Genomic DNA, 27,844 nt, shown 5'->3' with positions numbered 1-27,844 from the left:
TTTTCTTTCTCTGATACTTTTCCTCCTTACACAGGTTCCACTTTTGCATGGTCCACTGCATACATTTTGAAAAGATTTGTTTCTCACTCCAGACTCCATTCTAGACAATATAGTCCGCCCTCCACATCCTTGGACCCCACGTTTGCAGATTCAGTCAACTGCAAATTGAACATATTCGGGGGTTGGGGGACTTGAATTCCAGAAGGGAAACTTGATTTTGCCGAGGCAGGCACTACATCCAACTCACGAGAATGCAGTGATGTGTAGGCAGTCTGCTGCAGCCTCCCACCTCGACACAGGTCTCTCTTCAGCACTCTTCTCCCGAGCTCTGTTCACCTCTTATCTCCTCGGTCACTACTGGTGTCAGGTGCATACACTAGGTCTGTGAAAAAAATGGCTCCCTGAAAGCAATTCTGAGGTCAAAGCAGTTCTCCCAAGGCGAAGAAGGACTGGGAAGCACTACTTACACAGCACTTACATTTTATTAGGTATTATAAAAAAAGCTCAGAGACAATTTAAATGCATGGGAGGATGTGCAGAGATAATATGTAAAGATAACACCATTTTATATGAAGGACGTGCACTAGAACTAACACCCCCTGGATATGGAGGTGAAATTATATGCTCTGACCTATACTACTTTTAATTTGTAAAATAACTGATTTTGGAGTAGTGTAGTGAGTTCCTGACTATTAAAAATGAGTTGAAGTCAAATAAATCAACACTAACAACTGTGTAACAGTGATAAAATATACTTTTATTTACTTTGTTGAATCAGAAGAGCATAAAAAAAATTATTGCTAAAGTAGGTATCAGGCAAACAGAAAGGTGCTTTATAGTCCAGTTACCTTGGCGTTTACTTAAACTAAGAATAAAGGTCACAATGTTTTCATGCAATACATACCCGGTTCTTTAAATAACAATGATGGCGAATAGCAGAAGAGTACAGGAATGCTGTACTTGTGGTCCATACAAAACACCAACACTTTGGGTTGTACATAATTAGGGAAATATCTCAAACACTTTGCAAAATACTGTAATAGCCAATACATAGAGGCATGCCTTCAGGTGGGCATAGGAATGCAGTTTAGAAAAGGAAAAACAACAAAAACACACAAAAACCATTCAATTTCTTTAAAATCAGGGAACAAGAAAAGCAACGTTGAATTTCACATACTGATTTTGTACAACTTCTATACAGTACCTTGACTTAAATCCAAGAACAAAAGTCAAGACTCTCCTCTTCTATTTTTGGTAAACAACTGCATGGTAAACTTGGATGACATTCCCCCCAGGATTTTACCTGGGAGTAGCCTTTTTATTTTGTCATTTAAAAGAGGGCAGGTTTGGCACTTTTATACTGATGTCACCAATGTTAATATTTCTTGGGATCTCAGGAAGATTCATATTCTTTACAGCTGATACCGCACGGGCTGGAGCTCCTGCTAAGCCAGCCTGTATGTAGAAGCAAATAAAAGAAAAAGAACATGTACGACTGAGGTGCTGCTCACCATCAAACATTTACCATGGCGGACAATGATCAAAAGTTTCAGACAATAAGCTTAGAGACCAGATGATAGTTTGAATTGATATGGGATGGTTACTTTGAAATACTAATCTATAAAAAGAACTCATTTGGCACATTAAAAAATATAGTGAACACATGCAATGATCAATGTAAAGATTTATATGCAAAATAACAGTTGTTACTAGGTATATAAAATATTAAAGTGATAAGAACTACAATTCACTTATATCTTGATCTAAGTAGGAAGAAAATGATAGATTTTTTTGGAGGGGGCTTTTAAAATGACATTATCAATATGTATTGTGAAATAAAAACAAAGTAAGAGATATTGCTTGTTTAGTTTCTTTACTCAGGGATAATCCCCTAAAATAATTATAAATAACAAAAATTTTTTTAAATTGTCCTTTTAAAAATCATTGGGTTCTTCCAAATTTCCTAAATCTAGAAGTTTCATGACATTTACAAAATATCAGGCCCGTAAATGTAAAAAGAGCAGTTCTGCCTACAACTGAACATACTAAAAGGGGATTCAATGCATCAGTAAAAATATAAAGACTAAAAATAGTTTATCATATAGATACAACAACATATGCTCAGTTCACAATGAACAAATTTGGAGGACAAAAAACATACATTCAAGAGGTGGTAATAAATAAATTCCAAATTCTTTGCTAAGTACCAGCCTGTATAATACTTAGCTTTCTTTTAACTAGGAAAAAAGATAATTTGTGAAGTAATACTGAAAGAATGTATAAAAGAAAATGCATCTCATTTGTCTCAATTAGCCACATCAATAGCTTTCACACTTAATAGTTTAATTTATAAACCAATCATGTCATCAGTTTCAATTTGGGGTATAAAAAAAAGCAAAGTCAACAAGCTCAGTGGCATCAACTTGCAAAAAACAGGTAGCAAAAGCAAATCTTCCAGTTCCATGTAATTAAGAAATACTAGTTTTAAAGTCACTTTTCATAATTTAAATGTTTTCTCTTATGTAACCCTACCTCATTTAGTAATTTAAAATAATAATAATAATAATAAATCTGTTACCTGAGAAAAATCTTGACTGATACAAAATAGGCCAGTGTAAACTATTTGCTGAATAAAGGATACAAACATTGTTAAGCAATGAAATAAAAGCCGTGAATTATCAAATCAGAATTGGAAGTAATAGAAAAATCAGTATAATGGTATTAATAATAAATATGGTTCACACAGGCAATGATAAGGGTGATATGGATGAAAACCTCCATAACCCATGAATGTGCGCTTAGTGCTAAAGAATGCCATTTCTATAATTTAATGGGGGATAATTATTTTTTATGTAGAACTGAAGATTTGAATGACTTGTACATTTATACCTACCTGAAGAAATGCAGTTTGGTTTAATATCCTACTTCCCCCCACTTCCCAAAAGATGTTGGAAATAAAACTGAATATTATTTAGTGTTGTATGTATCATATTCAAAAGTGTTTTTAATCTAACCATTTCAACTTCTAACTATGCAAAATTTTAAATAGTTTATGATCAAGAAAAGAATCCAGCTTAAACAGGCGTATCTCCTCATAGGCTCCCTTTTAGTGAGGAAGTATATTAACTGGCAAGTGAATACAAACTGCTTTAAAGATATCTTGGATTTTTCCAGGTAAAAGGACTTGGTGATTTTTCTAACCAAAAGACCAATTTACCACCATTTTTATTTCTGAATTTCTAAACAGGGTAACAAATGCATTGGAAGGTATTGATAAAATATGTAAATGTAAATACTTTAAAAGTCATGAACTTAATAAAGAATTTTTAATATTGACAAATAAATGATTGGAGAGAAAGAAAAGGTCAGTATATGCATGTGTATTTCTGGATGCCATGCTTTATGTTTACAAATAATCAATATCATGAACAGCTAAACTGAATTTCAGCAAATGACAACAGAAAGTGTATCTGGTGAAGTTTCTTTACATTAAGCTGTGTCTTTGTGACCAAAGATCATGTGGACTGTTGACTGTTAATGAGAATACATAAGATCATCACAGCAATTTATTTAAGTAACATATATGTGCCAAGTTCTTACTATGCAAAACCCAAAGAAGTTTCTAAGTGTAACAATTTGAAACATAAGCAGCAAACCATAGACATGCAAAGAATGATAACTATTCAGAACACGCAAATGAATTCAGAGAATCAAATTATTTCTCAAGCATGTTCAATACTTTTGTGAGGTATGTCATGAATTTACATGCTAGGAAATTTTAAAAGCTGTCACATGTACTTCAATTAGTTGAAGTAACATTCTAAGATATCAGGAATCACAGAGGAATAAAATTCTCAAAAAAACTACATGAAAAGCTGTTCATGAGTAGATGCTTCAATGAGCTATCAACGATTGTATACTCATATGTACATACTGGCTTTAAAAAGACCACAGTACTCAAGCAGTCAACACCAATACTGCTATAAAAAAGTTTCCGTCCCAGACCTTCATGAAGTGGAGCCTGAAACATTTTTATTAAAGTTTAAAATGTAAATGAGGTAACTTGCCATGAGGAAATTAGTTCACTAACAGAAGTTTAAAGAAAGTTTTACCTTGGTTTAGTTTTAGTGTTAGGGTTGTTGTGGGTTTGTTTTTTTTTAACTCCCAGAAAGGTAAAAAAGCAACAAGAAAGTTCTACTAACAATTTTTTGAGAACTAAAATTTATAGGTATTATGTTGATCTAACTTAATATTATGTACAAATTAAACAAAACAAAGCAAAAGGTGTTCCTGACAGAACAACATAGTCCTAAAGACTTCAGATTACAGAGTTGGCATACAGCAGAACGAAACAATGATTCCTACTGGAGAAATAACTTGTTTCCAACTATGTTACATTCGAGCACCACCAGGCAGGTAAACTGCAGCGACTCACTAAGAAAAACAAATAAGACTCCAAAGCAGTTAAGAATGTGAACTGGATGGAAGAATGAAGTACAGTATATAAAGCAATGATTGTGTTTTCTCTCCCATGAGATTAAATAAATTAACAGTTAAGAGAAAGAAAACAAAATGAAGTCTGCAAGTATACCAAAATGAGGCCAAACAGATAGAAGACTTATACAGACATACTCCTGGAAATTTCAAGCACTTGAATCACAAAGATAGTAATGGATGGATATGATTTGGTTTTTATTTCATTTTTAAATTGCCAGACCCAAAAATAAACAAAATATGTGCAAGCCAAACTTAAAAAAAGCAGCATTAATAAAATATATTTCAGAGAACCTGAGAGCTGCCCCACTTTTTCCATGCAAGGGCAATCAACTTTCTTGAAAGGAAAAGGAAAGCAGTAATCTAGAAAATTATTCTGTCTAGGTAAAATACCATTCTACCATCTAGAACTATCTTATTTCAAGCTTTAAATATAAGATGGTAGTTAAAATAATTTGCACTAACTGAAAACCTTTGTCTACCCCCTTCCTGCTGAAGTTGCTATATGCACATTCATAATTTTGATCTAACAGCAAAGTGATAAGAACACTAACATTAATAAACACTGTTCAATGGTTTCAGACTCAAAATCATTAACAAAATAAGGACAGACTCTGAAAGCACGTTTTTAAACAATACTAATAGTTTCAATATTTTAATGTGTGACTGTATGACAGAATAGCTTTCAGTCTGGGATTGGGGAACATATGGCAGATCTGGTTTCCACTTGGAAGGTAGCGCTTTGATACTGAAGTTATAAACAATCAGGTGAGCAATGCTGATGGTCATCAGCCACTGGGAAAGAACTACAGCATCTGAATGCTTGAAATGGAAAAATCTTTCAAATTACTAGACATCTTTTGTATACTGTCTTCTGTAATAGCATGAATTTTGAGCACAGGACTTGCCTGTAGCATATAAATACAGCAGATCAACTGTTGGAACTCATGGGATTTGGTATAACCAGTATTGTTCATTACAAGTGATGTCATAAATCCTTACCATTTTTCAAAAAGCACAAAATAACTTGGTAGGAGGGCAGAACCAATTGGTTAGTTGACCATACCACAGAAGTTTCTTCTGTTTCTGCTTCTTTTATTTTCTGCTCTTTGAAAATAGAGATTTGATTTTTTAAAGCCAAACATTAGTTCTAGTTATGTAAGTTAGTAGATCTACATGTTGATTTTTTTTGGGGGGGGGGCGCTAAACAAGACTCACCCAAATCAAAGCACCTGCCGTCCAGTTGAGTCAGACTCGTAGTGACAACTTCAACTGTCTCCCATGGAGTGGCTAGTGGGTCTGAATCACTGATACTGAGGTGAGTTTATCTGGCAGCACCACCAGGGTTACTTTAGATAATGGAAATGCAACATAAAGATTGACCCAAAGAAATTGGCAGTGATTTGGATCAATGAGGTGAATAAGGCCACAGTGTATTTTCTATATCAAAGGTAAGTACCAATATTGGTATTCCAGGTTCATGATATGGCATATAAGCTCATACGAGGAAAAGAAATTATAAAACCATCTCTGTACTACTGGTTCTCATATACATCTAGAGGACAATAAGTTAGTGGCTAAAAGAATCCATGCCAAAGTCTCACTTAATTTTCACTTATTGATTCAGATTGGGAATTTACCTTGTTTATAGATTTTGTTAGCTGCTGTTGAGAATTTAGTCAGCCTCCGGACTCATGGAGGCCTCGTTAGCAAAGGGAAGAGGCTCTCACTGGTAAGAGTTTCCGGGAGGCGCTCCTCAGTTGACAGAGCAGGGAGGCTCTGGTGAAAGCTGTTGAGCAGCCCGGCAACTTGACCGCCTGCAGTGACAGGTGAAGGCAGTGTTGTCTAGGCAGGAATGGAACTTGGGCCTCGGCGATCTAAAGTGAGAATTCTACCACTAAACCATGATTGGTCCTTTGCTAAGAGTGTTTTAAAACATTTTGGCATTTGTCAAAATGCTCTGTAAAAATGTCTAGGGTTTACAATGCAATATTTTTAATGAGCTGATTATGAGATGTTTAAATGTGAGGCAGGCTACAATAGAAATCTCTTATTTTGGTCAATGTACTTATTTGACTCAAGTTTTAAAACATTTAATTCAGGTTTTAGAATATTTCAAATTATTTGTTGACCAAGTTTAATATGCACCTGCTAGTCAAAACTTTAAAGATAATTCTGTTAAGACTTTGGAACTGAAAACCATTTGGGAAGAAAAAAAAACACCTTTTAACATGTCAACTATTTCAAGTTTTCACTACTTGCTACATTGTAGGCACCACTGTAAAGTTTCAGCTTTTTAATCTTTTAATTCATAGCTTACAAAACCCAGCAGGTAATTTTATGTTAAAATCTTGACTTAGAGTTGAGGGGAAAAAAAGAAAAGAAAATGCCTGTGAGAGTTAAGATCGGCTCTGCTGTAAAATGCTCAAACTCAAGTTATTATACACAAGGTAAATTGTCATTTCTACAAATGTGATTTGTCAGTTAAATGACAATGTTTTTAAAAAAAGGAAACTTGTATTTACAATGCAGGCAGACAAAACAGAACAAACATGACATCAATGATATGCTAGTAAAATACACTAAGTCCAATAAAAGATGAGGAAACCACAGGGAGGAACTAGAATGGAAAATAGGCTACAGGGACTATATGGGTTCATTAACACAAAGAATTTTTGAGTCTGGCCTAAATAATTAATTGTCTTTGACGTCATTTTGCTTTCCCTTTGTTAAAGCACATTTTTTTTTTCTCAAAGTCAGCAATACCTTGTCTACCTGTCCTGTCTGGGAGACTGAAAGATAAAGGTCTGTAAAAGAGAAGAATGGAAAGAGCTAGAAAGATCAGGATGTTCGGAAAAGGAGGACTGACTTTTAAAAAGTAGTGACTATGTTCAGACTCATTTACCCATCTTAAAAATAACACAAAATACATGAAAGCTATTAAGTCTCCCCAACACCCCAGTCTACACCCCCCCTCCACCCCCTCAAAGGGCCCTTTTAGTCGGCAAATTGTGGGCATTTCTTACACTTTCCCAAGCCCTACCAGCTTCCCAGCTTAAACCTTCCCGGGCCCAGAGTCCAACTGTTTCTTTCAAAGCAGAATAAATAAAAATGCACATCTTTGTTTCTCCTAGTACTAAAACTCTGGGAGATCTTGGCTTGTGCTCACCTATGGCCTGGGAATGAAACTGGTTCGCTATCATCTATCATGAGCAATTTACTCTCTTTAAGATAAAATAATAAAATCTCTGGATTTCTGGAAAATTTACATTGTACCTTAGTTGTACCCAGGTTGATTTTTAAAACATACATACTTTTCCTAAAACACACTTATATTAATTAAACATATATGTAATCAGTTATGATTATCAAGTATTACATTCTGGATCTTTCATGGGAAGTTTCTGCTTATATAATAAAATTTTAACTCAAATTTAATAAGAACCGGATTAACGAAACCTTGAATGTTGTTCTGAAATAATTTTGCATTACTCTGCACAGTCATATGTATCGATGAACTAACCAGTTACAGGACCAATACTAAATGGGCTCCAAGTGACATGGAACCCACGTTAAAACGTTTGAGCTCTCATTCTGTCTGAAATAAAGCTGCAGGCTTCCCAAGCACACCTCAAACAGACAAAAACTGCTTTGTTTAAAAAATGAACATAATTTCCACGACTTCTTAAAATATGATTAAGGCTACCTGCTGTGTGGGGACTCGGAATCCTATGTCATAGTTTGAATTTTAACACGTTACGTGCGCAGAAACACGCGATACATGCAAAATGCTGTGGTTTCCCTCCAATGAAAAGGATTCAACTCATACTTTCTGTAAAGGGCAAAAAGAAAGCTAATCTGGGAGCAGATACAGATGATCAGAGGATGAGTACTACCCCAGTATTCTAAACTACTTTAATGGTGCCGTTTATGTGAAAGGATTTTTTAAAAAGTAATTTTCATATAGTTAATAGTATTCTTATAACTGTTGCAATCCAGATGTAAATTCTGTATCTTACTGCTCTTTTTAGGTAACAAAACTGCCTCAGTAAACTTTTACTGAACAATCAAAAGGTAGAATCTATATTATGCAATTACTATAGATCCTTCATAATTTTGCCAATATATGTATCACACTAAGGAGCAAAAGAAAAGATTAAAAAGGACACCACTGATGAAATGAGCTAGTACCTGGCAATTTTTAAATCCCTGATAATATTTTTACATGATTTCACAGAAATCACAATTTATCACACATCTATTCATTTTACATCGATTATTAGTAAGTTAAGGCCCTTGGCACTTAAAACCTACAGCCACACACTTTTGTAAAGTTATATTACATTTATTATACATTCTTTAAGTTATTCATCTTTAAACTTTAAAAACCATAGGTTTATAATAAATCTTTTAATACTGTAAAACATTACAAAGCAATGATATGAAAATAATATATTGGAAATATTTGAATCCTTTTCCTTATCCTCAAACAACAGTTTTTCTATTCGCCTATTTTGTTTTCTCCACTTAAAACACTGGCCATAGACACATACATATATATAGAGAGAAGAGTTTTTCCCTTTAAGTTATAATTTTAGCTTCACCATTATGTGTCTCCCTTTGGGGAGCCAATAGGAACGCCAGATGGAGACATGCAGGACTAATTTAATTTTTTAAAAACTGGAGAAATTTTTATATAAAGTTTTAACTGCTTCTAAGCCTTAGATTTTTAATTTATTCATCATCCTGTGTTTCATTCAACCCAAATGAGTATTAGCATGTGCTCAAATTTATCTTTTAAAATGTCAACAAGACACAAATTCCTCAGAACTCACATGTAGTCGGTTAATTCTGATGTTATTTAGTACTATGCTCTTATATTAATATTTACTTTAAACAACCAAATACCTGCATCTAACATTATACTACTAAATTATTATAAGAATTACATATAAGATTCATCCTTCCAATCTAGGTTATGGCTATGAATTCCAAAGGTGGTAAGTGTGCTCAAGCTCGTACTGGATGGGACACTAAGGACTGTCTACCTTTCTTAACCTGTACTTTGGTCACTGGAAACCATCGAAATAATGTAAATTGAATGACTCAGCAACAGCACCTGTTGCTGATATTCAACCACTCTGGAGGACAAAGTCTCTACACTTCTAAAGGGTTTTACTCAATGTTTAAGCGCTAATTAGTTGGGTCATTTACCAGTTTAAGTTTCAATATAACAGTCAGTATAATCAAATTAACCAAATCTTCCAAATATAGAATTCAATAAAAGTCATGAACAGTATAAACTAAGAGTTCACTAACTCTGTCAGTGACCTTCCCACAGGATTCAAAATGGCAAATTAAAGCAGTGAAGTTCCATTTTCAAGGGTGTCCTTACTGCTAAGCACCTGCAATAGCGTTACTTCCGGATGCGCATGCCATCCCTCCAGAAGCAGTTTGTAACACTAAATTTATGTATCCTGAAATTACTTCTAGGATTTCCATGATAATGACTGACTAAAGTATTTTTATCAGCAAATATGGTTTTCATTATTCAAATACACTTTTGTAACACTAATAAAATTTGGGTTTGTACTTATTATCCAAGAAAATTAGGGTTGTACCTAAAAGACAAATACACAAAACTATCAAGTAGCCAGTCCTTACCAATTCCTAAAATTTTGCATGCTCAACTGCGTAAACTCCGTTTCCTTCAACAGAATAAGCCTGTCGGCTGTATGTAAAGGTGATGCTGAGGGACGAACAGTGAACACTACGAAATGACGCAGCATCTATGACCACGCCTGAAATCCTCGCCAATTAGAGCACCTTCCACTCTTACCTCAGATTTCTCCAGTTTATTTTGCGCATCAATTTGCGTAACAATCTCATTCATGTTGGTCTCCAATACCATTCCCCCCATCACCATTTCTGCAAGAATATTGTGAACCTAAAAGAAAAAAGGCAATGCACAACCATAAAACAATGAGAGCATTTTCATGATTCTAGTAGTTTTTGTTTCAAATAGGGCTGCACATTTCATTAACATGCTCTGTGAAAATTATTATGGCAAAAGCTTGTAATCTAGTGTAGGCAGTTATACAATCTTTTTAAGACTTAGTTTTGTTTTTTAAATCATTTTATTAGGCTCATACAACTCTTACCACAATCCATACATACATCAATTGTATGAAGCTTATTTGTACATTCATTGTCATCATTCCCAAAACATTTGCTCTCCACTTAAGCCCCTGGCACCAGCTCCTCGTCGCCCCCCCCTCCCTGCACCTCCCCCCTTATGAACCCTTGAAAATTAATAAATTATTATTTTGTCATATCTTACACCATCTGATGTCTCTCTTCACCCACTTTTATGTTGTCGTCCCCTAAGCAGGAGGTTATAGGTAGATCCTTTTAATTGGTTCCCCCTTTCCACCCCACCCTCCCTCCACCCACACAGTATCGCCACTCTCACCACTGGTCCTGAAAGGATCATCCACCCTGGATTCCGTTTCTAGTTCCTATCTGTACCAGTGTACATCCTCTGGTCTAGCCAGATTTGTAAGGTAGAATTGAGATCATGATAGTGGGGGGCAGGAAGATGGAGGAGGAAGCATTTAAGAACTAGAGGAAAGTTGTATGTTTCATTGTTGCTAGACAGATGGGCTTTGGGTCTCCACTCCGCACTCTCCCTTATTCACAATATGATTTTTTGTTCTGATGATACCTGATACCTGATCTCTTCGACACCTTGTGATCGCACAGGCTGGTGGGCTTCTTCCATGTGGGCTTTTTTGCTTCTCAGCTAGATAGCTGTTTGTTACTGCAAGCCTTTAAGACCCCAGTTGCTATATCTTCTGATAGCCGGACACCATCAGCTTGCTTCACCACATTTGCTTATGCACCCTTTTGTCTTCAGCGATCATATTGGGGAGGTGAGCACACAATGATATGATTTTTTATTCTTTGATGTCAAGTCTTAGTTTTATAGACTGTAAAATGGAGATAATATTAGTACCTCCATAATAGGTTTGTCCAAAGAATTAAATAAAGTAATCTACAAAAATGTCCAAAATAAACTACTTCTAAAAACATTAGCTACATTATTATTGTATCAAGTTTGACATTCAAAGAATAATCTTCAAGAGCTTTTAATACTGAATTCTTAGCTAATAATTATTTAAAATCAAATCTCGTATCATCAAGTTGATCCCAACTATGACCCCATAGGTGAAACTGTTCCACAGGGTTTTCTTACTGGACTCTTCATGAAAGAAAACTGCCAGTCCGTTCATCCATGGCACATACATGCGGATGGAAACTACCAACTCTGAGTTGAAAAGCTAATCAAGAGGCATTTCTGAAACCCAGGAAACTTGTCAACAATTATTAGAATGTTATGTTGTTACTCAAAGTACTTCATGAAACCATATGACACTTCCATAAACTTATTGAGAAAAGTAACCTTTTCTTTTTATTTTGAGTACTTTATGGTACTTTTAACCCAACAAAACTGATGATACACGAATATGTAATCTTCAGATTTCCTACAATCAAGCACATCTGAAAATGATTAAAAACAATGTCTTTCATTGTGGAAGGAAAAGATAACCCAGATGTTTTCCCCTAAGACACTTACTTAATTAAAAGTTACAATTCAGAGCTGAATTAGGTTTCACACTGAGCCCAATTCTTTGCTTTCTTCTATAACAACACTGAATGACACCAATACAGAAAATTCCATAAAAGGTCATGAATGATATTACATAACAATCTCAGCCCCCACTATTGCAATGTATTCAAGTTACAAACAAAACTTTGGGTACATGTCATCATACATGTCATCATTGTAATACATACTAAACACAATACTGCCACATATGATTTGCTGGTGCTGATATTATTCTCAGATATCCAATGCTATTATTCATAAAGCTATTGATAATGAAAGGCAATAATGGAACAATTTTTAAATGAAATATTCAACTTAATATCAATTGACTCACAAAGGAGTTGTACACACAAAATGCTCTAGTTAAGTAACAAACTATAACTATACATATATACATATATATATATATATACACACACACACACACATACACACACACATACTAGTTACTATGTTCAGAAACACCATGGCCAGAGGAGAGATGCATTAACTCTTTCAGAAAAAGAACCCCCTGTCTTTTAAAGGAAAATTCTCAGAAAAATGCAATTTGTATAGTTGATAAAAAGTTTAGCTCTGCCTCTCTTGTAAGATCATAATCTTCTGATCACAATGTACATGGTTTAGAAAATTTAGAAGGCTTTCCAGAAATTCTGTGGAAACACAATCTGTAGAGTATTACGTTGGCAAAAGTCATTGATTTAGTATTGTAAAAGTGTATCAAGTTTAGAGGTATCACAATATGGATGGCTTGCACATGTTGGTTATAGTCAAGAAATTTTAAGAGTGTATGACAATTCAGAGAAATTCAAGATAAAAATTTGTCCTCAAAGGGTGTAGGAGGCCTGGTAAGGCATGACCAAGGGTAATGTAACTGAGAGGAATTACTGAAACCCAAATGAAGGCTGAACATGATAGTGGGACAAGACGAAAATAAAAGGAACTAGAGGAAAGAACTAAGCTGCAAAGGGCATTTACAGAGGTCTAATTAAAGGCATGTACAGATGTAAATATATTTATATATCAGGATGTGGAAATAGATCTATGTGCATGTATAGGTTTAGTATTAAGGTAGCAGATAGACATCGGGCCTCCACGCAAGTACTCCCTTAATGCAAGAATACTTTATTCTATTAAACTGGCATTCTATGATGCTCACCTTCCCGACACAATTGCTGATAACAAAGTGAGTGAATAAGCAAATGTGCTGAAGAAAGCTGATGGTGCTGGCTATCAAAAGATATAGCAACTGAGGGCTTAAAGGCTTGTAGTAAACAAGCAGCTATCTAGCTGGGAAGCAACAAAGCCCACATGGAAGAAGCACACAGCCTGTGTGATCACGAAGTATCAAAGAGATCAGGTATCAGGCATCATCAGAACAAAAAAATCTTATCATTGTGAATAAGAGAGAGTGCGGAGTGGAGACCCAAAGCCCATCTGTAAGCAATTGGGCATCCCTTTATGGAAGGGTGGCAGGGAAGAGACGAGTCAGTTAGGGTGCAGTGTAGCAATGATGAAACATACAACTTTCTTCTAGTTCCTAAATGCTTCCTCCTCCATCCTTCTCATCCTGGCCCCACTCTCATGATCCCAATTCTACCTTACAAATCTGGCTAGACCAGTGGATGTGCACTGATAAAGATAGGAACTGGAAACACAGGGAACCCAGGGAGGATAATCCTTTCAGGACCAGTGATGAGAGTGGCGATACTGTGCGGGTGGAGGGAGGGTAGGGTGGGAAGGGGGAACCGATTACAGGGACCTACATGTGACCTCCTCCCTGGGGGATGACCATAGAGAAGTGTGTGAAGGGAGACGTTGGACAGTGTAAGATATGACAAAATAATTTATAAATTATCAAGGGTTCATGAGGGAGGGGGGTGCGGGAAAGGAGGGGGAAAATGAGGAGTTGATGCCATCAGGGGCTTAAGTAGAGAACAAATGTTTTGAGAATGATGAGGACCACGAATGTACAATTGTATTTTACACAACTGATGTATGTATGGATTGTGATAAGAGTTGGATGTGCCCCTATTAAAATGATTTTAAAAAATTGTCCTCAAATTAAAAATAATTCCCAGGAAAGCAAAGAAAGAATTCCAGAGGAGATAGAAAATACAAAAGAAGAAAGAGGCTTATGAATTAAATTCTTAAGGAATTACAACAAAAAACATAATCCCATTTGTCATAAAAGCAATAAATGCCTACAGTTTATTCTTGGTGATGAAGTATTACACATTACCTAGAAAATCTGGGAGATAAATCTGCATGTAAATGAGAATATCAAAGGTACTGGCATGCACTGTGGCTATGTCATATGAGGAAGGGAATTTGAGTGGCATAGTATGACCTATTCAGCAATAGAAGAATTAGTGTTCCAAGAATTATGACGGCTTTTTTTCAGCCTTCTCAACTCACTGCCAACTCAATTCAGACTCATCATGACCCAAAGGGTGGAAATGCCTCTGTGAGTTTCTGAGACCAACTTTTTACAGGAGTAGAAAGCACTGTCTTTCTCCCAAGGAGTAGCTGGTGATTTCGAACCACTAATCTTGTAGTTAGCAACGCAATGCATAACCACTCTGTCACCAAGGTTCTGACACCCTATTAAGATAAAAGCTTGGCTTCTAGCACAGCCTAACTTACATGGCTGACATAGTCCAGGATCTTTTAAATATTTTATTTTAAAGATTTTCATGTTAAAAATGGAAATGTTTTATTATAAATTTACTTACCACAATTTTAAAAAATTTTACTCAATTTTTAAAAAGGGGTAAACATGCTTAGAATATAATAAATCAAAAAAAGAATATAATAAATCTAATAACTACTTTGATGTTCACAAGAGTTCAATGGACAGTTGCCCTCTTGGTGGGAATTATTGACACTCAAGTGCTTAAGAAGGTCATAAATATCACATTAAAAAAATGTAGTTTTCCAGTTTTTAAATAAACATGCCTATCTAGTCACCCATGTAATTTCTTCTGGCATAGACTATGACTTCCAAAACAGCAGCCTTGCAAGCCATAAAGTTACGTATGATGAACAAATACCTTCTGCTATTGATTTTTATATCCAAAGATAACCAGGATTAACGGTATCTTATCATTTTTAACAGATCCATTTATACACACAGGTGTGTGTTGTAGCAGATGCTACTGTTGCTGTAAGTGCCGTCAACAGGAGAAACACAGCTGGTCCTACACTACCCTTACAATTTTTCCTATGTTTGCATCCAGGGTTGCAGTCCCCATGTCAATCTGTCCTTGAGAGTTTTTCTCTCTTTTTTTGCTAAGTTCCTACATTACCAATAATGAAGTCTTCACTAGGGATTGATCCCCCATGATACATATCAAAAGTCTATGAAAGGAAGTTAGAAAATCCTTGCTTTTAAGGCATATTCTGGAAATACTTCTTCTAAGACAAGCATGTGTGTCTTTTGACATTCCAAAGTATTTTCAATATTCTTCATCAATGGCACAATTCAAGTACATCAAACCTTTGTTCTTCCTTATTCACTGACCAGCTTTCCCATGCATAGTAGGCAATTGAAAATGTCATGGGTTGGGTCAGGTGCACCTGCGTCCTCAAGGTGATGTATTGCTCTTTAACACTTTAAAGAGGTCAATAGATTTTCCAATGCAATATGTCGCTTAATTGCTAGATTCCTGCTTCCATGGGTGTGGGGTGTGGGTCCAGGCAAAATGAAATTCTTGGAAATTTCCATCTTTGCTACATTTATCATGATGTTGTTTATTCATCCAGTTGTGAGGATTTTTGTTTTCTTTACACTGAGGTATAATACACACTAAAGGCTTTTATCAGTGGGTGCTTCAAGCCGTCCTCAATTGCAGCAAGCACAGTTGTACTTATAGCATATTTTTCAATGAGCCTTTCTCTAGTCCTAATGCCACACTGTTCACCAAGTGCAGCTTCTTAACTTACCATACTTTCTCAGTACAGATTGAGTAAGGATGGTGTGTTAGGGTTCTCTAGAGAGACAAAACTAGATTGCTAATATTTTATATATATATTTATACAGCTAGATATATATATATAACACAAGAAATAAACAGTTAAATTATAAAGCAGTACAAATGGCTCAGTGAAACTCACTCCCGTGAGACAGTTGTGAGACACTGACAGTTCTTCAAGTCTTGAGGGCCGCAGGGTAGTCCTCTGTAGAGCAATTCAGGCTATCTGGGCACAGGCAGCAAACAGCAAGGCAGGTCACCAACAGTCAGCCACATGACAGGGTCTAATAGTTCCCAACTCAAGAGATGTATACTCCAGTGGTGTGGCAAAGCAGGTCTTGAAGAAACCTCAAATTACAGCAACACAGTCCACGGGTTAGGTGTCCCACAGGTAGTGTAGCTTTCAAACTGAGGCACAGAACAAGTAAGGCAGCTGCACGCTGGTCCGATGATCAAAAAGCAAGAGACAAGAAAGGCGAGGCTCGCCGAGCCATTTATCTCTCCACCCTTCAATTAATCCCACATGTGTTTATCGGCCAGGATGGCACAATAAACTACCTCAGATGGTGACAAGAACACCCTGGTGCACAGCTCTAGTAATTTTAAATCCTTTGTTCTGTTTAAACAACTATCTCTTGAGATCAATCCATGAGCAGGCTTAGAAAGTCCCTGGAAAATAATCCATTTCATTCCATTTTCCCACAAACGTTTTGAAGCTCCCTCATACAGCTTTGCATAAGCACAATAAGGTGTTCTAAATCCTTGTTCTTTGCAATGTTATCCATAATGTGTATGATCCACACTATCAAATGCCTTTGCATAAAACTCATGTAAGTATCATTCTGGCATTCACCGCTTTTGGCTAAGCTCTACCTGACGTTGGTGATGTCATGTCCATGTCATGTCCTCTTTTGAATACAGTTTGAATATCTGGCAGCTCCCTGCCAATGTACTGCTACAATTGTTTTAAAATTATCTCTGGAAAAACTTTACTTGTTGGTAGTATTAATGATATTGAAAGATAATTTCCAAAGTGTGGTAAAGAGAGTAGGTGTTGCCGGCTATCAATTGGAAGTGACTGGGGTCATAAAGGTTTGTATTAAAATAAGCAGCAAACAAATGGATAGAAAGAGAAAATAAAACAAGCAGGCACCTAAGTGAGGTATTAACTAAGCCGATACAGAAGAAGCACACCAGCCTGTGTGATGCAAAGATGACAATAACAAAGTAGAAATATGAAGTATCAGAGCTTAAATTGTGAACACCCAAGTGATAGAAGGCGATGGAGGGCCGTGGGGGTCCAAAATCCATCTGCAGTATACTTATTAAATGAAGCCTCTGGCAGATCCCCTCTGACCACAGGTGAGGGGCTTGGACAGCTTTACTATCAGACCGAGACCATGGCAAACCTGGTTAAGGTGGACCAAACTGCGACATAAGACACTTGGCCAGCTGACCTCCCTCTTGATCCCATCTAAAGAGAAATTTCTTCTCTGGCTTTTCAGAAAATTATTAGTAGTCTTTTCATTCTTATACTTTATTATTATCTTTACATTATTATTTTCTTCTTGATGTTTTTGTTTCAATTATTTATATTAGTTTTCCCACTTTATGAAACACAGAATGGGAGACCAAATGATGCAGTGGTTTATTTATAGGTGATGGGGACTGGGAAGGGCGAGGGGAGTGAGGGAGCAAACTATGAATGCAGAAGGGGGAAGGGAACATTAGAATTGATTGTGATGATGTATATACAACTCTTTTAAAAAGTGACTTAACAATGGAGTGTATTTTTTATTAGGAAAACTACTGAGAAAAAAAAAGAATCCAAAGTTGACTAACGGCTACCATGGGTGAAGGAGGAAGAATTTTTGCTTAGGGAGCATCAAGTTTATGTTAATGGTGCTGGAATACGTTGGGAAAAAATAGCAATAATTGCTGTGTAAGAGAGTATAATCAATAGCACTGAAATATACATGCAGAAGGGATTGAGTTGGAGAATGCTTTCTTGTGTATATTTTTGCCAGTTAAAAATAATTACACTAAATATGAGTAAAAGAAGAAAATATGCTAAAATTGATAGTGGTAATGATTCTACAACCCTTCATGATATGACTTAACTACTTTATGTGGAAGAAGTGCCAATAAAATATAATGTATATATTTTTCAGTTAAATTTCCACATTCACTTGAGCAGTTCTTTGGAATGACACTAATTAACAGTGCTCTTCTAGTCAGTCGGCCCGGTCTTCCAAACTTCCTGACATGGACAGTGAGCACTTAACAGCACGGGATCTGCTTGCGGAATGTTTGCACTGCTGTTCTGTCAAGTCCTGGCGCTTTATTTTGTTCACCCATGCCGTCAATGGTCTGTTTCAGCTTTTTCACTTCCTTTCTTCCACGTGCCTTAGCTACTCTGCTACTAAGCGCATGTTTCCGAGTCTCTTGACTTATGTCTTGATCTTTTTTTTTCTCTCTTGGTTTTTAAATGACCTTTTGCTCTCCTTACGAAGATATTTGTATCATCCCACAACTCATCAGATCTCCCGCCATTAGTGTTCAATGTGTCAGCGCTGTTTCTGAGATAGTCTGGACATTCAGATGGCACAGACTCGAGATTGTATTTTGACTCTTGTGGGCTTGGTTTAATTCCTTCAGCTTCAACCTGATCTTACAAATGTGCAATTGATGGTCTGTTCCATGTTCAGCCCCTAGCCTGGTTTTAGCTGCTGATATTGAGCTTCTCCATCATCTCTTCCCACTTATGTAGTCAACTTGATTTCTGTGTATTCCATCAGAAGTCCATGTGTATAGTCACCATATAGTCAATGTTTGTATTCTTTGATCACCACAATCTGTATGCTGAGCAAATGATCAGAGAAGCTGGATTACATGAAGAATGTGGTCTCAAGACTGGAGGAAAGCTTATTAACAACCTGTGATATGCAGATGACACAACCTCACTTGCTTAAAGTGAGGAGGACTTGAAGCAGTTACTGATAATATCAAGAATTATAGCCTTTAGTATGAATTACAAACTCAATATAAAGAAAAATCAAAATTCCACATCGTAATAAATAGAAAAAAGACCGAAATTGTCAAAGATTTCAACTTGCTGGTATCCACAATCAGTGCTCATGGAATCAAGAGCTCAAACAACACACTGCATTAGGTAAATCTCCTGCACAAGACCTCTTTAAAGTGTTGAAAAGAAAAAACATTACTCTGCGGAATAAGTGGGGAACCTGGCCCAAGCCATGACATTTTTCAATTGGCTCATATGAATGTTGTACATGGATGAGGACAACCAAAGAAGAACAAACACACTTGAGTTATGGTGCTGGTCAAGAATACTGAAAGTACCATGGGTTGACAAAAGAACAAACAAAAGTCTTAGAAGTACAGCCAGAATGCTCCTGATGGCAAGGATGGTGAGGCTTGACCTCATGTACTTTGGACATGTTCCCAGGAGAGACTACACCCTGGAAAAGGGACATTCTGCTTGGAAAAGTAAAGGAGCAGCAAAAAAGAGGAAGGCCCGATAAAGATGGATTGACAAAGTTGCTACAGCAACAGGCTCAACCCTAAGAAGAGTTCAGAGACTGGTCCAAGACCAGGGGGCGTTTTCTTCACTTGTACACAGGGTTGCTGAGTCAGAATTGACCCGACGACACCTAAGAACATCAAAGGAGCTCCGATGGCATAATCATTGTGGATTGGGTTGCTAACCAAAAGGTCAGTAATTCAAAACCGTGTGTCACGCATCAGGCCAAGGTGACGTCATCTACCTCCACAATGAGTTACAGTCTTGGAAACCCACAGGGGCAGTTCTACCTTGTCCTACAGGATGGCTATGAGTCAACAGAGAAAAGGAAGTTGTGGCCCCAAAGTATGAGTGATCGGTATGAATAAATCTCTTTTGTTTTCCCAAAGACAAACTGAGCTGAATTAATTAGGAAATCCCTAATGGGAGGAAGGCTAGGACTGGCAGAAAGTTCAAACGAATATAACCATCATCAGGGGCTGAAAGCAAGGCTAACAATGTTTTGGACAGAGAATGGAAGGGCATGAAATAGTCATCTCATTGACTATTTCTGAGCCTTGGTTTCCTAGAACTTTTATTTTATGCAAAAAAAAAATTTTTTTTAAAACATGCTCCTAGTCCTGAGAGAACAGATACAGTTAATTTGGCTGATTCTAAAACAGTGAAAAAGGGACAGCCTATAAACCATAAGACATACTACCTGAGTCCGTATTTTTAGGATATGTACACAAAATCTAGAAATAGTTACATTCTAAATACTAATACGCAATATCGAGGACCAAACATTAGGGTGGTTTCTATTTATTTTTGCCATCCATGCTTTCTTTTTTTAAAAAAGTCATTTTATTGGGGGTTCTTATACACCTCTTATAACAATCCATACATCCATTGCGTCAAGCACATTTGTACATATGTTGCCATCATTCTTTTCAAAACATTTTCTTTCTACTTGAGCCCTCGGTATCAGTCCGTTTTTTCCTCCCTCCCCTATTCTCCCACACTCATGAACCCTTATTAAATTATAAATTATCATTATTTTCATATATTACACTGCCCACTGTCTCCCTTTACCTATGTTTCTGTTGTTCATCACCCTGGGTGAGGGTGAGTGTATGTGTGTGGGTGGGTGGGGGTTGTAGTTAATCACTGCGACTGGTTCCCCCTTTTCCCCCCACCTTACCTGTACCCCCATGGTATGGCTACTCTTTATTTTTCCTGGTCATCATTGAATGCATTTTATTTATAAAATAGAACATTTTAAAATATTGTATATTATATAAGGAATTTGTAAATGAATAGAACTCAATTTCTAAGAACATCAAGGGATGTTCTTTAATCTTTGTTCTTTAGGAAATCTTTAAGCCTCTAGTAGCAAATGGAAGAGCTTTACTTCATTTTCCAAGAGAGACCTTGATGGTCTTTAAAAATTACGAGAGGTATTACAAAGAAGCATCAAAAAGTTTATTAAGACATTCCATTATCTTTGAAGTTCATTTTCTGCAAATTTTTAAAATTCCCTTATATAAGCTAATAACCCTTGGGTTAAAGTTTTTATCATGTGCCAAAGTATCATTTTCAAGTATTAAGAACACTAATGCCCTCAAATAAATCTTCACATGTATAACAAAGCTTACATTTTATTTGTTACACATAAAAGCAATGCAATGCAAAAAACAAGACTCCTAAAAAAAAATCAAGTTTAAGTTCTTTGTCTAAAATCAGTTACTACATGAAACCAAATCACTTAGTAAATGAGAAATAGGATCTAGAGAACTGGGTATGAGAAATATATGTTCTTAATTATAAACCACTCTAATGGATGTCCTAAATTTTCTCTATAAGCATAGTACCTGGGTCACATAAAAATAACTTACAACTTGAATAATACATAAGAATGATATCATTAACATAAATTGACAATTAAAATTTAGTGGGTATTTTCTTAAATAAAAAGTTTAGAAGATCTGACAATATAGAAATAGTACCTTATCTACATGGAAAATTAAATCCAGTTCACAGACATTTTCAAAACACTTGTCTAATGTTTCCACGAATACCTATGGGAAAGGTAAAGAAAAAAGGTTAAAATCTTTTGAGAATTGTGTAACTTCATTTAACTCTATTATCTATCAATCAGACCATAGCTATGAACTAAGATATTTCTAGCTCTAATATCACATTACCCTTTATTAAAATTTTTTAAAATTGTGTAAAGTCTGAAAGGAGCAATTATAGATCATTCTTCATGGACACTAGTTTTTGATATATATGTAAAGTAAAATAAACTTTGCTGAAAATAACTAAGTACCAGAGATGTTTAGTGCCATTACTTTGGTCTTAAAAAAAAAATCCCTACCTTCATGTAAAGGAAATTTTTTAAAATCCTCATTAGAAATATTTATCAAGATAGGTGGTGTTTTCCTTTAAAAGTATACCTGTCATTCCAAAAGGTGAAATAAATATATGGCCCGGCATGGTCTAAATACCATAATAGACCTGAAGGAACCAGTCCTTGTAAAATAGCAATATTAGCATAACATTACTTGCAGACAGAGCGCAGGCTTGGAAAGGCTGACTCTATTGTCAACTCTGGGTGCTCAAACTAAGCGTACTCCCAATTCCTCCGAACTGAGCTCTGGGTTCCTGCCATATACTGTTAGGTAAGCTTCGGGCCTCTCTGTACCAGTCTAACCAGACAATTTATGCTAATAATTTGATTTATGGTGAACAGAACACCTGCTTTTACATGGTGTCAGAGGATTTTAGGTGTTTTCCTCTGTGAGTGTGAAACAAGTAACTGAAGCCAACTGCCCAAATGCTCCACGCTAAGGCGGGATTCTCTGGTTGAGGACACTTGCCACATGTCGTCAGTCCCTTCTCCTGGCTGAGGGAATTAAGCAAATTCCATGTGACTCCACTGGGAGGGGGCTTTTGAAAGTTTGCACTTGCTCTTCTTCAGACATAGTGCCTTTTCTCTTTGTTACTCCTTTCTGCAATAAATTGTGAATATGACAACTTCTGAATCCTATGATTCCTTCCAGGGAATCATAAAGGAGGTCTTGGGGATCCTTTATACCGACTTCAAAAAAATTTATCTTTTAAATTCTACCGTGCATGGCTGTGATTGAGTTTTATTAAAAAATCTATTTCTATTGCTACTACCCATCTCAGCAAAGTCCACACATAAAGTATTAAGAATAAAAAGAAGCTGGCTGTAGTGTTGCTCTTAGTTGCTATTGACGGACTATGATTCATGGCCACCTTACACTTGCGGATTAGAACGGCCTCATAAGGTATTCAAGACGGTGGCTCTTAAAATGCAGACTGCCAGACCTGCCTCCTTTCTGAAGACCTCAATAAATAGCAGAGCGCTCAACCATGTGTACTACCAGAAAACCCTAGTGCAAGGGAGCTACTCATCATTTTCATACTCTAATCGTGGCATATAAGGTTATATTTTAATAGGCAAGAACCTAAGTAAACCAGGATTGCCCCAGCACACTGAAATATTTAGTTGTCCTATTCATGGGTGATTTTATGGGGCAAGATATACAATCTAAACAGCACACTTCCCGTTAGACTGTATTTTTCTTAACAGTGCACTTCTGTAAATAACATGGGAGCATGTATAATGGGAAAACAACAAAATGATTTAAAAGGTGTTGCAGTGAGCCCACGCATACACCACACATTTTGTCACATTTTCAGAAGTGAATTTTAGCCTCATTCACACTCATTCAGTAGTTCAAAATTGCTACATTTGTTCATGTTTTTGTAAGTTAAGAGATAAGCCAGGGTGAAGAAGTCGTGATTGAGCTTGGGTACTACCCTACTAATCAGAAAATATGTGTTTGCCCTGAGCTAGTTCATGGCTGGGCTTGAGGGCAATGGAGTTCCTAATAGCCATTCTGTACGTACCCAGGTACATCACAATGAGCAAAAGGTCAGGTGGAGGTTACATGCAAGACTGCCACAGCCTGAGCTGTGGCCGATCCTGTGAGAGGTAGGGGCCAGTGCCTTTGCATCTACCATGCTAGGCCCATATGAAGTAGGGTGGCAGAAAACCATGGGGGCAGTAAAGTATTGCCCCAGCCTTCTGAGGCCCCCACGTGGCAAGGCAGATCCCCTCACGCAAGGGAGGAGAGTGCAGCTCCTCTATGCCCATGGTTCTTATGCAAACTCCAGTGACAGGAGAGGGGAGAGATCCAATGCCCTGCATGCAGTAGAATGTGCACGGTTACAGAACACTGGCCTTGCTGTGCCTACGTGGTCTCTCTGGCATGGAGTGCACAGACTGGGCTCCAGCTGCCCGGGCAAAGGCTGTCTCTGGGATAGAAAAGGGGGTTTCTTCCCACATTAGAGGACGCTCTTGGCAGGGCAGAAGGAACCCTGCTGAAGGAGGCGTAGAGATCTGAGTGTACGTTGGCAAGGTTGGCTGCTAGAAACCAAACACCACGACACCAGGTCCCAAATCGGGACTTAACATTAAATCCATGGTCAGTTAAAAGAGAGCAAATAAACTGAAGTCTGCACATTGCAAAAGGAATACTGGTATACTGAGTTCACGAAAATAATTCACATGGATCTGTGCGGTATGCCAAAAAACCTTGTAACATGCATGTTGTTATTTACAAAAAATATGATAATGTTTACATACTACATAAAATATGGTAATTATTCTAACCTCAAGCCAATTTACACAGATCTACCGTGACCCAAGGTTTCTGGAGAGGATTAATACAGTTATTCCTCATTTGTGGACTATGTCATGACCCGACAAGTGCATTTATGACAATTGTAAAAACCAAGGATCTATGCTGCACTCAATGCAGAACCCAGGGCAGTAACGGACACCAAGGTGCGGCTGATGCGATGCTGGCTATGTCAACGTGACTGGGCCATGAGTGTCAGTGGCGTGGCAGTCACACAAAGATAACCTTCGGCAGCTATGTAATAAGTAGTCATCTTCAATTTTGAGATCTGATATGGTTATTCCCCATTTTAATAGAAGGCTAGTTTTCAAATAACACCTGGTCTTTGGAATCTGTGTCAATAAGTGATTAAGATGACCACGAGTGGGACATATGAAGGTCAGCCTCAGGTGAATTTTTAGCTTACCTCAGTTTTGTGGGCAATAGTAAGTAATTACCTAGGGAGTTTACAGAGATGCATAATCTAAGGATCAATATTCACTCCCAACGTTATTTCTCCTTAAGCCCTAGTGATATAGTCCCTGAAATGACTTTAATCATTTTCCCAATTAATTTGATTATATTTTCTTTACTTTACACAATAGATGCTATTTGTTAGAATGGAATAAAAGACAATTATTAGAACACAGAGTAAACACAATACTAACATCTTAAGAAAAATAACAATGAAAGTGGAAAAGCAAATCTTTTTCTATGAAGAAAAAAAATTACCCTTGAAAGAACGTCTTTAACGGGTCTAAATACCTTTATATGAAATCATAATTGAAGTTTTGAGAGAGAAAGCCAGCCACATGAGTTCTAACTTTTTTAGTGAACTTTAATTGAACTATTATACATACAAAAACCAACAAAATGCATCGGAATCTATTACCTAATGAATTTTCACGAAGTAAATGTAAGAGCATCCAAATCATGTGAAATTACTAGCCCTTGAGAAGCTTCCCTAAGGCAACCTAGTCATTACCATCACAGGTAACTACTACACGCCTTTTTAACAGTACAGATATGTTTTGCCTATTTCTGAACTACAGACAATTCTCATTACTAATAGGTTTCATATTTATAAATTTACTTCCTAAAACTTATTTGAATTTACTTGCTAAAATGTACGTGCAACCCCATATTAGATTGTCGTTTGCAGATATGCTGTTTGAATCACCCAATGCACATCTTCCAACTGAGGTTGAGCCAAGCAACGCTCTTTTTTTCCAACTCTTATGCAAAAAAAAGTTCTTCATGCAATTTAAACAGTTCGATATTTTTCACATTTGTGTACTTTTTTGTGAATCCACTGTTTTAAATACTCCCAAGAGTACTACTGAGGGCTGTTTACTGTTTTTAAGAAGACTGTACTGTACCTTACAAAAACAAACACATATGTATTAGCTAAGCTTCATTCAACATGAGTTATATCATTTTGGCAGCTATGAGCTCAACATAAATAAAGCAACAATATATCTTCAATAAGGTGTTTTACAACAGAAAGGACAACAAAACCAAACTAAAACTAGAAAGGTACACAGAGCAGGGACACACTGATTGGCTGAAGTACACATTGTGTCCACAGGTTCACAGGAAACTAGTCATGTGTTTCCTGCAGAGTAATACTCACTAATTCAGTGTTCACAGTTTTTAGGGAATGAACCTACCATACATAATAAAATCAACTGGATATTTAAGTGGCACAGCAGGTACTCAAGTGAAATCTATTTTATTCTTTTTTTCATCATTACCTCTATCAGTTTTACCCATGTCCTTACACGATAGCGGAAACATTCTCACTGTATAGGATGTCACTGCATAAATGCACAAGGGGGAAACCAAGAAGAAACAAATCGTAATTGTGCTGGGCGGGGCAGCTTTCATATTATGCATTTTTACCACTAGGGGACAATCAAGCAACTCTGAGTTAGCACACCCAGTTGCATTGCCCAGGTGGTTCTCTCGAGTCACAGTGAATTTTTTTTTTATAAAAGCAGTTTTTTTGCTCACACTTAATTTTTGTGACAGTGAATTTAAGAGAACAGCACGTGGCTGTGAAATTTTGTTTCCTGCTCAGGAAAAATGCTCCAGAAACTGCTGTGATGTTGAACACAGCTTACACGGACAGCGCTACGGGAAAAAGTCAAGTGTACGAGTGTTTTCTCGTTTCAGAAAGGTAGTGATGACAAACGTCATTTTGGACATCCGTCCACTTCCCAAGCAGATGAAAATGTCGACTTGTAGTGCATTTGGCGTTCATTCCACCAGGTCAAACTGTTAATCACAAGCTTTCTATTCAGAGGTTCTGAAAAGATTGCCAAACAGTGTGTGAAAAAAAAGGCTTGATTTGTGGCAGGCAAGGGACTGGTTTTGCCACCAAGACAATGCACTTGCTCACACAGCCATCTCAGTGCGCCAGTTTTTGACCAAAAAAGCATGCCTCTCTTGTCCCATGCACTTAATTTACCTGACCTTGCTCCTTGTGACTTCTTGTTTCCACGAATGAAGAGGGACATGCTAGGGCAGAGATTTGATGACATATAAAGAGTTAAAAAAAATGATGGAGGTGCTGTCAGTCATCCAAGAAAATGAGTTTAAAAAATGTTTCCAAGAATGGAATTACAGACTTGACAAATATATTAAGTGTAATAGAGAATACTTTGAAGGTGATAAGGTTGTTTTGTAAAAAATTTTAAATATATAGCTTTAGGGAAACAGCCATTATATTCTTGAGAATAATTTGGGTTTTTTTCAGTTTGGGACCATTAAAATTAGTTCTGATAAGAATATTCTTATACATATTTTAGTACAGTATATATTGAGTATAACACCTCTGAGAATAAATACTGTATATACTCGTGTATAAGCTTAGTTTTTCAGTACACTTTTAATGCAGTTTTTGTGGTAAAATTAGGTGCCTTGGCTGATATTCAGGGCAGCTGATACTCGAGTATACATGGTAGTGGGTCATAAAGTAGTGTATGTCCAGTTATAGGAGATCCTGTCAATACATTTTCAAAGTTATTATACAAATTTAAGTAGCAGTATATGAAAGCTCTAGTGATTTATTTTAAATACCCTATAGCAAAATGTTTGTGAAAAATACTACTGGCTTTTCACTCACTTTTCCACAAACTTTTTGACAGTCATTATGACCACATGTTCTTAATTTATGAAAAGAATTCTTAAAATTTGAAACATTCAAATACTAAATTATTTCTGAGAGAAAAAAGCAAAGACTCAGGATAATTTCCTCCTGTAATTTGACAAGAAATAAAAACATTATTAGAAATTAAAGTTAATTAGAAATTGAGAGCTACACATAGCAAATTAAAACTATCTGTCACATGGTCAGGGCCAATAAAAAGCCAGTGATCTAAACATTGACGTAAAGAAATTGAAAGAAAATAAAATAAAAAGGCTTTCAAGGTTTGAGGCAGAACCAAAACAAACAGACCAATAAAGTTGCCGT

General features: G+C 36.6%; 1 protein-coding gene across 3 annotated transcripts in view; it reads right to left on the bottom strand.

Moving 5' to 3' along the window:
• Positions 1–736: 736 nt before the first annotated feature.
• Positions 737–27,844, bottom strand: part of AP3S1 (adaptor related protein complex 3 subunit sigma 1) — a 69,652-nt gene continuing 42,544 nt past the window's right edge. For 2 of the 3 annotated variants that reach the window (XM_075541411.1, XM_075541412.1), the window contains 3 exons: positions 21,664–21,735; positions 10,334–10,441; positions 737–1,455 (listed from right to left, as the gene is read on the bottom strand). In XM_075541411.1, the coding sequence (XP_075397526.1) occupies positions 1,327–1,455; positions 10,334–10,441; positions 21,664–21,735 (309 nt within the window). In that variant the 3' untranslated portion in view covers positions 737–1,326. The remainder of the gene's footprint in view (positions 1,456–10,333; positions 10,442–21,663; positions 21,736–27,844) is intronic. The other variant, XM_075541413.1, reaches the window with a different exon arrangement.

The sequence above is a fragment of the Tenrec ecaudatus genome, chromosome 2 (genome assembly GCF_050624435.1).
Source record: "Tenrec ecaudatus isolate mTenEca1 chromosome 2, mTenEca1.hap1, whole genome shotgun sequence".
Taxonomy (NCBI): domain Eukaryota; kingdom Metazoa; phylum Chordata; class Mammalia; order Afrosoricida; family Tenrecidae; genus Tenrec; species Tenrec ecaudatus.
Note: the sequence above shows the minus strand (reverse complement) of the source record. Positions and strands in the feature narration are given on the sequence as shown.